This window comes from Oncorhynchus tshawytscha, linkage group LG19 (assembly GCF_018296145.1).
Source record: "Oncorhynchus tshawytscha isolate Ot180627B linkage group LG19, Otsh_v2.0, whole genome shotgun sequence".
NCBI lineage: Eukaryota > Metazoa > Chordata > Actinopteri > Salmoniformes > Salmonidae > Oncorhynchus > Oncorhynchus tshawytscha.
In genome coordinates, this window is record NC_056447.1 from 31,614,785 (window position 1) to 31,625,555 (window position 10,771).

The following is a 10,771-nucleotide window of genomic DNA, read 5'->3' on the forward strand; positions in this document are numbered from 1 at the left end:
CATGCTTTTGTCATTTCAAAGTTAGACTACTGCATTGCTCTACTTTCCGGCTACCCGGATAAAGTGCTAAATAAACTTCAGTTAGTGCTAAACATGGCTGCTACAATCTTAACTTGAACCCCAAAATTGTATCATATTACTCCAGTGCTAGCCTCTCTACACTGGCTTCCTGTAAAGGCTAGGGCTGATTGTAAGGATTTATTACTAACCTACAAAGCATTACATGGGCTTGCTCCTACCTATTTTTCCGAATTGGTCCTGCCGTACATACCTACACGTACGCTATGGTAACAATATGCAGGCCTCCTTACTGTTCCTAGAATTTCTAAGCAAACCGCTGGAGGCAGGGCTTTCTCCTATAGAGCTCCATTTTCCTATCCATGTGAGAGACGCAGACTCGGTCTCGACCCTTACATCTTTATTGAAGACTCATCTCTTCAGTAGGTCCTATGATTGAGTGTAGTCTGGCCCAGGAGTGTGAAGGTGAACGGAAAGGCACTGGAGCAAAGAACCGCCCTTGCTGTCTCTGCCTGGCCGGTACCCCAATCTCTACTGGGATTCTCTGCCTCAAACCCTATTACGGGGGCTGTCACTGGCTTACTGGTGCTCTTCCATGCTGTGCCTAGGAGGGGTACGTCACTTAAGTGTGTTAAGTCACTGACGTGATCTTCTTGTCCAGGTTGGTGCCCCTCCTTGGGTTCGTGCCGTGGGGGAGATGTTTGTGGGCTATACTTGGCCTTGTCTCAGGATAGTAAGTTGGTAGTTGAAGATATCCTTCTAATGGTATGGGGGTCTGCGCTTTGGCAACGTGGGTGGGGTTATATCCTGCCTGTTTGGCCGTGTCCGGGGGTATCGTCGGACAGGGCCACAGTGTCTCCTGACCCCTCCTGTCTCAGCCTCCAGTATTTATGCTGCAATATTTAATGTGTCGGGGGGTTAAGGTCCGTCTGTTATATCTGGATAATTTCTCCTATCTTATCCAGTGTCCTAGGTATGCTCTCTCTAATTCTCTCCCTCTCTCTCTCTGAGGACCTGAGCACTAGGACAATGCCCGAGGACTATCTGGCCTGATGACTCCTTGCTGTCCCCAGTCCACCTGGTCGTGTTGCTGCTCCAGTTTTAACTGTTCTGCCTGTGGCTATGGAACCCTGACCTGTTCACCAGACGTGCTACCATGTCCCAGACCTGCTGTTTCAACTCTCTAGAGACAGCAGGAGCGATAGAGATACTCTGTTTAGTCTGTAAACTGTAAACTGACATTTACTCCTGAGGTACCGACCTGTTGCACCCTCTACAACCACTGTGATTATTATTATTTGACCCTGCTGGTCATCTATGAACATTTGAACATCTTGGCCATGTTCTGTTTAAGTCTCCACCTGGCACAGCCAGAAGAGGACTGGCCACCCCTTGTAGCCTGGTTCCTCTCTAGGTTTCTTCCTAGGTTCCAGCCTGTCTAGGGAGTTTTTCAGAGCCACCGTGTTTCTACACCTGCATTTCTTTGCTGTTTGGGGTTTTAGGCTGGGTTTCTGTACAGCACTTTGTGACAACTGCTGATGTAAGAAGGCCTTTATAAATAAATTTGATTAATTGATTGATTGGAGTTGACCATCCTAGACCTAGATCAGAGATAAAACTAACTCAATGTAGAATGCTGTGTTGTGCAACAGCTGACTAAAGACAGGGCATTCAGATCAAGAACACGGAATGTGCAGTTAAGAAAATTGACACGATAACACTTTTTGCCACTTTGCAGTATTTTGTTCTTTTGTATTTTTTTTTTAACATTATTAGCTCAGAACATTTGTGTTATTACATACAGCCACCAGCACTTAAAATTTGTTTAACCTTTATTTAGCTAGGCAAGTCAGTTAAGAACAAATTCTTATTTACAGTGACAGCCTAGAATCATTGGGTTAACTGCCTTGTTCAGGGGCAGAACAACAGATTTTTACCTTGTCAGCTCGGGGATTTGATCTAGCAACCTTTACGGTTACTGGCCCAACTCTCTACCCACTAGGCTACCTGCCACCCCACTACCTGCCACCCCTTACCACTCAAATGAGCCCAATATATTCATTTTGACAATAGGTGTTCTGACGGTTAAAACACCTGGGATGTTAATCCATCTACTGAGGTCGGATTGATTTGATTTGGGCATTCTGTAAAAGTTTTATCTAAGGAAATATATATACTCCCAAATATTATAAAGGGGAAACGATTGGGATTCCATAAGTAGAGATGGAGCCCTCCGTTGGGGTCTTGAGAGGCAATAAGCTGATTTGGTTAGATTCATTTTATAATTTGAGATTCAGCTGAATTTCTCTATGATCTTCAGTGCGTTTGGAAGCGATTGAGATACATTGTCTAGCAAAACACTGTCCACGTATAATGAGATGAAGTGATCACTAGATTTTAGGTAAATTGGTGTTATTTCCTTCGACTGGCAAATTGTCTGGGTCATAGGTTCCATGAATAATAAAAATAGCATAGGAGAAATCGATGATATCATATTTGTCATTTCTTGCAGAATTGTGATTATGGTTCCCATAGAGCAGTGGTCTTCAATTCTGTCCCCAGAGAAGCTTCTGCTCCTGTCCTGCTCTAACACTTTAATTTAGTAGCTGCATCAGTTGAAATGTGTTAGTGCTGGTCTGGAACAAAAGACCTGCTCTAACACCTTAATTTATCTCTATGGTATTGATCTGTCTGTCAGGACCCGGTAACGAACCCGGGTCTCCGGAGTGAGAAACAGTCACTTAACCACGAATAGTCGGCAGAACCCAGAAGATAGGCAGACACAGCAGTACTTGATTGGAGTATTTAAGTAAAAAAAGGAAAGTCCTTCAGGCAAACATAACTCCACAACTTCAAAAGTAATTCCACGAGAACAAAGGTAATCCTCCAAGACAAAAAGGTAAATCCACAGGGTGGTAGGTATAGCATGAAAAAACCTCAAAGGATACTCAAAAATGTATAAACAAGAACAAAAACAGAATTCCACAAGAGAGTCCAACGGGAGCCACAAAAGTTCACAGCATACTAGGGCTGGGTGCTAACATACAAACACAGAGCAAAGAACTGAGGAAAACTAAGGGTTTAAATACAATCAGGGGAAACAAGGCACAGGTGCAAATAATAACAGGGAACAAGGGAAAACAAAAGGGTCAAAAAGCACAATGGGGGCATCTAGTGACCAAAGACCGGAACAACCCTGGCCAAATCCTGACACTGTCAGCAGTATTCTATCAGAGTATCTTTATCTCTATGGTATTGATCTGTCAGCAGTATTCTATCAGAGTATCTTTATCTCTATGGTATTTATCTGTCAGCAGTATTCTATCAGAGCATCTTTATCTCTCTATGGTATTGAACTGTCAGCAGTATTCTATCTTTATCTCTATGGTATTGAACTGTCAGCAGTATTCTATCAGAGTATCTTTATCTCTATGGTATTGAACTGTCAGCAGTATTCTATCTTTATCTCTATGGTATTGATCTGTCAGCAGTATTCTATCAGAGTATCTTTATCTCTATGGTATTGATCTGTCAGCAGTATTCTATCAGAGTATCTTTATCTCTATGGTATTTATCTGTCAGCAGTATTCTATCAGAGCATCTTTATCTCGATGGTATTGATCTGTCAGCAGTATTCTATCAGAGTATCTTTATCTCTATGGTATTGAACTGTCAGCAGTATTATATCTTTATCTCTATGGTATTGATCTGTCAGCAGTATTCTATCAGAGTATCTTTATCTCTATGGTATTGATCTGTCAGCAGTATTCTATCAGAGTATATTTATCTCTATCGTATTGATCTGTCAGCAGTATTCTATCAGAGTATCTTTATCTCTATGGTATTGATCTGTCAGCAGTATTTTATCGGAGACTGAGAAAGAAGGATACTGGACGTACGCACGCACACAGACTAGAGGCCACAGTGTGTGAGGCTTGTTTCCATGCAGCCCTGGACCACCTCATACACTAATGGTGATTGGAGATTGAGAAAGTGACCTACAGCGATGCAGCTGTGATGACCCCAATAATGAGTCACAGTGAACTAGATCACGCAAGAGGAGCGAGGTCACCTCCTGTCACACTGACCTTTGACCTTGACAGCAGTACAGATGTGTGTTCTGTATCTACAGTAGTCATTGATTAGCTTGTGCAGGAAATGTTTTTGTGGACATGGAAAGTGGTGGCTGGTTCTCTGTCACACAGACACAACACACTCACAAGACACATTTAAACACATACTCTTTATTAAATATGACAGCTTATACAAAGATATAGACTAAGATGAATAAAACAGACAATGTACATTTGGGGAAACATTTCGGCCACATTCGTTTCACTGGTTTAGTCAGTGAAATATTTACAACAAATAAGCTTGAATACATTTTAAATTAAACAACATATCTTTAAACGTTCAAGTCATAGCAAACATAAAACAGTATTTACTTTAAAGTGCTTCACGGGTTTCTAATACACTTGACCAAGTAGCTCACTAGACACGAGAGAGTGAAAGTGTGAGAGAGAGAGAGATAATTGAAATTGAGAGTTTAGAGACACAAGAATATAGGGATGATCATGGGGGATTGTAGATCAGCTCAGCTCATTGGGGACAGGAATAATGACTTGAACAACAAGGTATTACAGATCTCCTTCCACCCTACCCACAGTCAGCACTTAAAACTCTAAGTTTCTTCCACCACTTTGCATCTGACCCACATTCTGCCGTTAGCCGTGTCTGTGTATAGGTTGTTGTCTTGTTCATGAATGTATTCAGATGTGGCCCTGCCTGTGTGTTGCTTGTTGATTACGTTATTCAGCTGTAGCTGTGTCTGTATATTGGTTGACGATAATGTTATTCAACAGTGACTGTGCCTGTTTGTTGGTTGCTGATAAAGTTATTCAGCCGTAGCTGTGCGGGCTACGGGGATTGATGGGGGAGGAGTCTTGTCTCCCACTCTGTCCAATCAGCTGGTAGAGTCGGTGACTGAGGTTCTGAACTTGACAGGTTCCCAGGACACACCCCACCCTCATCAGCTGACCCTGGCCACGCCCACCGCTACCGTTGGCATGGCGGCGACCCCGTGAAGTCCCCTCTCTAGAGAGGTGGTAGTTCTGGTCAGGCAATGGACTGGATGGCTTGGCCCGTGGGCCTTCATGGTCAGGCATTAGGTTAGACTGCCTCGGGGGTCCTTTAGGGAGCAGGGCCCTCCAGACGGCCCATCTGTTTCTAAGGGCAACGCTGTCGTCCAGGGCAACAGTCGGGGTGACAACCGTCGCCATAGTGAGAGACGAAGACGACCCAGGTGTCCAGGAGGTTCTGGATAATATAAACCTAAGAGAGAAAGAGAGAGACAGTCGCATACATGCCGCAAAACACGCACGCACACACACACAGAAACACACACACCCCAGTCAGGTACAGCAGTCAGGTACAGCAATTACTACTTGGATTTCTGAGTGTAATTTGAGCATTGAGACGAGGAGGAATGTTTCACAGACACACTCGGAACAGGTAACCTGAGGAGAACTGAGAGAGGCAGAGAGCTAGAGACCTGGCTCCAGAAATATGCAAGAACCTCATATTCCAGACACAAACGAACTTGGCTTTTTTAATATACTGTATAGGAGAAAATGTCCAGTTATACAACTCATACAGAAATGACAGTCATGCTTATTAATGTTTCTATATTTAAGTTAAAGCCTTACGAGACATTTCTTTGGATTCATTCAATGATTGCAGTCTCGTATGATTAGTAATGTATTTAGAGTTAATCAACAACACCTCTTTGTTTTTTAAGTCTTAAGAAATGTCTAAACAACACACACCAGAGAGAGAGTGAGAAAGAGGAGGGGGAGAGACTTCCTGAGACCTACTCAGTCAAGAGCCTCTACTCCTCTTCTCTATTTTAATGCTTCATCTTTTATACTTAGGCTTTTCACCTCCCTCCCTCCCCTCCTTTCTTGTCTCTCACTCTACTACAATGGCCTCTCCCCTCATTTTCCCCCCACGCTTTCTCTTCATTCCCTCCCTCCTTTATCCAGCAGTCTGAGTGGCAGTAAGAGGCTGTCTGATGAGTTGGGTGACCTGCCTGAGCGATTATGCAACACACACACACACACACACACACACACTGTACGAATTACCCTGAATGAGCCATGAGCTCCCATAAAGGCAACAAAAGTTCAACTTTGGGTCGGGGTCTCGAAATAATGCTAATTTGATTGAAATGCAATTTTGTACTGCTACGGTGGTAAATATGAAAATAAAAACGTATTCTAAATTGAACAAACACCCCCACCTCTCTGTCATGGTTTAAACTGTATTTCGGACACTTTTCATGTTTCCCGACTTTTCTTTTTTACAAAAAAGACGCATCAATTAATTCAGGTTACAATCGTTGAATGTCATTACACTTTATGGTGTTGTGTAACAGCTGTGCCTTTCCATTCATCAAACGGCGAGTGCACAGTGCACTGTTTGGATGCTGGAATTATGTTGCAGTGGACGAATGTGCGCAAGTAGCCTAGTTTTTGAAGGAATTTGTTTGACAATCACATGAAGACATCATGACTGGTTGCGTTCATGCCACATTAAAAGTTTTTACATTTTTTACAGTTAAATTGCCATTTTTATTAGGTCCATAAAAAAAAATGGGTGCATGTGCAAGTGTCCACACATAGGAGGTCCCGTGAAAAAATTGAGGCCCCTCCAAATGTCATGATATAATTCACTTTGACTATATTGCTAAAACAGTCCTTTTCTGTGTCTATCCATCTGTCAGCCTGTGTTAGTAAGTGCGTGCGTGGATCACACAGCGTGTTGCAACATTAGTGTTTATGTTACCTGAACCCTTTTACACACTAAAAAATATTAGTCATGAATGGGTATATGGCCTGTGAGTGTGCGTGTTGATGACAGGAGACACAGTGTCTGCTTCAGAGTCTCATTCAACTGACCACACACACACACACACACACACATGCCAAACAAAAGTAAAAGCAACTCTGACTGGTAACATGAAAGTCCATGGTTTAGTTCTATGTAAAAGAGACCTAGCCTGGAATCCAAAGTGAATGTCTCCCTGTTTCACTACTATTTCACTTCACTGATTCAGTCTGGCTTTCCTCCAATAGAAGGCCATTTTGAATAATGCAGAAAGTAAATGGTCCAATCAGCACCTCCTCAGAAACTATGGTAGGTTTTAGCAAGACTTAGTTGGAGGTGGATGACACTAATTCAGGTCTTGGATCAGGTGACTCCACTGTATGATGGGCTAGCCAACACTACCAAGTTTGCACCCTTCCATCCTTCAATTGTCTTCCTACAGATGCCGTCATTCTAATGTGACGAGTGTGCATAAGCTATATCAACTCATGGAGGGATTACGGACATTCCATGTTCTCATTACTCTCTATGCCATTTGCATGTCTACTATAGCTGTTATTTTATGGCATTAGTTGACAAAATGCAGATTTCACTGTTATTGTTAAGTTTTACTGTCACACTCTAGAAAAACGAGCTTTAGGTATGAGCTCAAATCATTTTCAACACCATCTGCCCAAACTATAGTGTATGTGAGGTAATGTAGGCTGGTATGCAGGCCTATCTTTAATATCCAGTAATCCAGTGTGTTATTCAGTCCTCTCTGAAGGGACATCATGACCCCGTGTAAAACGGCTGCCATATTAAACCACACAGGTCAACGGTCACAGAGACACACACATTGTCTCTGTTTCCAGACCCTCTGGACATCAGTGAAATGTTAAACGTTAGCTGTACATTAGTAGGACAAACACGTGCACCCTACACCTGACTTCCTGGCAGTTATAGTGTTTTCTTATGCTCCATTAAGACACACACAGACACACACACACACCTCTCTACCGATTTGGAGCGCCAGGACCACCTGGGGATCGTGTCAGAACAAGGTCGTCTCCTGAAGAAAAAGGCGCTTGGCACCAAAATGTAGGCCACTGACCAACCACCACCCGCTACTTCTGTGTGTGTGTGTGTGTCATAAGATTCCCTCAGATTACACAGACCCACAAAGAATTTGAAAACAAATAACATTTTGATAAACTATTATATATATTAGGAGAGAGAGAGAAAGAAAGAGAAAGAAAGAAAGAAAGAAAGAGAGAGACACAGAGACACAGAGAGAGAGAGAGAGGGAGAGAGAACGAGAACGAGAGAGGAGGTGGTGACGGCTCCCTCTATGTGACTAATAACGATTGACTGGTGTGGAAATAAAGATAAAGGTTGGGTGGAGAGAATGAGAAACTGCTACTGTGTCCGATCAAATGATTAAGTCTGCAGAGATCTGATGAAATACTGATTCTAGCATCAGACTACTGTACCTGATCACTACCTCTGAATATGGAGGGGCTGTGTGTGTGCGTGTGCATACGTCCATTTGTGTGAATAAAGAGCTACTCTTGCATTCCTCCCAGGTTAGAGCCCAGCATGAGCTCTGAACCAAAGAGAAGCACACACCAACCATCTTTCACACACCAACCCCCTCACAACCACTTCAGATGAGAGAAACACTACTTCCCTACTTCTCCTTTCTCTCCTCCGCCTGTCCTTTTCAACTCTTTACATGTCTCATTTATTTTACATTTTAGTCATTTAGCAGACACTCTTATCTAGAGCGATTGGTTCCCCGTGGGAATCAAACCCAAAACGCTGGCGTTGAAAGTGTAATGCTCTACCAACTGAGCCACACAGGACCTGTAACACTGTAAGACACACACCACATACACATGTGACAGGTTATAATACAAATGTGTAATGTTGGGTGGAGGACTGGAGTTGAGAAACACGGTGGTAAGATACCATAACTAGCACCTGCTCCATTAGTTAGCATTCAAAACACAGCTTCCAGAGAGATACTGGTCACTACAGTAGATCTCTGATAAAGCTATTTACTTCCTACTGTAAACGCACACACACACAACTGTACACACAACACTGAGCTACACACTGCCCCTCAACCTTCCCTCACAAACTGAGGTGTTAATATTGTGTAAAAGTGTTCCCAAATCCTTATTAAATCACAATGGAAACAAACACACACGCACACACCCGCATAGCCCTCCACCTCCCTCTCATTCATTATACAGGGTCATTCTTCCGGGGGCTTTTAGAGGAATTACCTCATTCTGTTGTTGTAACCTTTTCACACATAACTTACTGCCACTGCAATGGCCAGACAGAGAGAGAGAGAGGTTAGGGGCAGGGTGTGTGTGAAGAAGATGGGGGGTGTATAATTTATGTTCCATCTCTCCCTTCCACCTAATACACTGAAGCAGACACACACATCGCAAAGACAGATATGATGAACCAAACAGTGAACACAGAGATTGGCCCACAGCTCTGTCTGGATCAATATCAGTAGCTCATACTGTCTCTTCTTAAATATGTTGCATTATGGACTGCTTGATCTCCATCCTTCAAAATAATAATAAAGTAATGACGCCTTATTTTGCCTTGCACGTTCACCTCCTTAACCCTAGGACTCGCATACTGTCATTTCATTGATTTACTACAGTAGTCTAGAGGTTTGCAGCAAAACCATGTTATATCAGTTACAGTGATAGTGTGAAGTGGCCGTACCTGTGAGGCTGTGTCCGGGCTGGCCGCGGCATGGCCAGGGTGTGTGTCTCCACGGTTAGCAGGCTAAGGCAGCAGAGCCATGCCGGGAACAGTGAGGGCATGGCGGCAAGCGGGAGTCACAAACCTCGGGTACAGGTTAGAACAGGCCAGAAAAACTCAACTGAAGAAAAACTCCACTGTTCTCAGGCAAAGGCAGAATCTCCCCTCACTGGGGAATGGTTTAGTCAGCGCACCTGTTGAAGTCTAAAATAAACATACGTGGAATTCCTTAAATTAAATAACTATCAGTATATCATAACTACGGTATTTAGTTGTAAGCTAATTGCGTGACAAAATAGCAGCAATTTTGCGAAATTCAATGGAAAAACGATGCATCAAGATTTCATGACAAAAACATTTAAATCAACTTTTCAAATGTTTAAATTATTCAGAATATTGATTTCCTGATTGAAAATCACCTAAACAAGATTATATTAACAGTCCTAGTAGGCTACTAACCCAGTTTGGTGTTAATAATTATCAGTGTAGTCTCGGTTGCGTCTTGCGGGTTCGGACAGAACTCTGGAGATGATAGTGCGCTGGCATGGCGCGCCTTTATAATTCGGGAGCAGGGCCTGATTAATGCAGGGGCTTAAAGGGCTGAAGCCCCGGGATCCAGCCCGTAGGGGGCCCTTGAGGCAGAGAAAAATGTAGAAAAAAAAAAGTTTTACTGCAACCGCCAACCACAGGAGCCCGCTTTCAATGAGTTTAGATAGCCTGCTGCTGCTAATCATCAGCTGTGGGAGGAGAGGAAGTGGGGAGACCCTGCTTTGGTTGGGGACAATAAAAGGCCACTCTTAAATGTGCATTTTTGTCACACAACAAAATGCCACAGATGTCTCAAATTTTGAGGGAGCGTACAATTGGCATGCTGACTGCAGGAATGTCCACCAGAGCTGTTAACAGAGAATTTAATCTTGATTTATCTACGATTAGCCACCTCCAACAGGATTTTAGAGAAACCGTCTCAGGGAAGCTCATCTGCATGCTTGTTGTCCTCACCAGGGTCTTGACCTAACTGAAGATCTGTGTCATAACCAACTTTAAGCAAATGTGCACCTTCAATGGCCTCTGGCACGTTGGAGAAGTGTGCTCTTCA

At 43.2% G+C, this 10,771-nt stretch overlaps 1 protein-coding gene across 1 annotated transcript; it reads right to left on the reverse strand.

Annotated features, from left to right (window-relative positions):
• Positions 1-4,230: 4,230 nt before the first annotated feature.
• adm2b (adrenomedullin 2b) lies at positions 4,231-10,197 on the reverse strand. Its single transcript, XM_024380330.2, has 3 exons — positions 10,132-10,197; positions 9,634-9,876; positions 4,231-5,349 (listed from the first exon to the last, which is right to left on the reverse strand). The coding sequence occupies exons 2-3, from the start codon at positions 9,732-9,734 to the stop codon at positions 4,917-4,919; spliced, it is 534 nt and encodes a 177-aa protein (XP_024236098.1). The 5' UTR covers positions 9,735-9,876; positions 10,132-10,197; the 3' UTR covers positions 4,231-4,916.
• Between the last annotated feature and the right edge of the window lie 574 nt (positions 10,198-10,771).

Bases quoted from the DNA above. Each gene is read 5' to 3' on its own strand.
- adm2b (XM_024380330.2), bottom strand. From the start codon at position 9,734: ATGCCCTCACTGTTCCCGGCATGGCTCTGCTGCCTTAGCCTGCTAACC. The intron at 5,350-9,633 runs GTACGGCCACTT...TTTCTCTCTTAG, and splicing joins GCCCGGACACAGCCTCACAG to GTTTATATTATCCAGAACCT.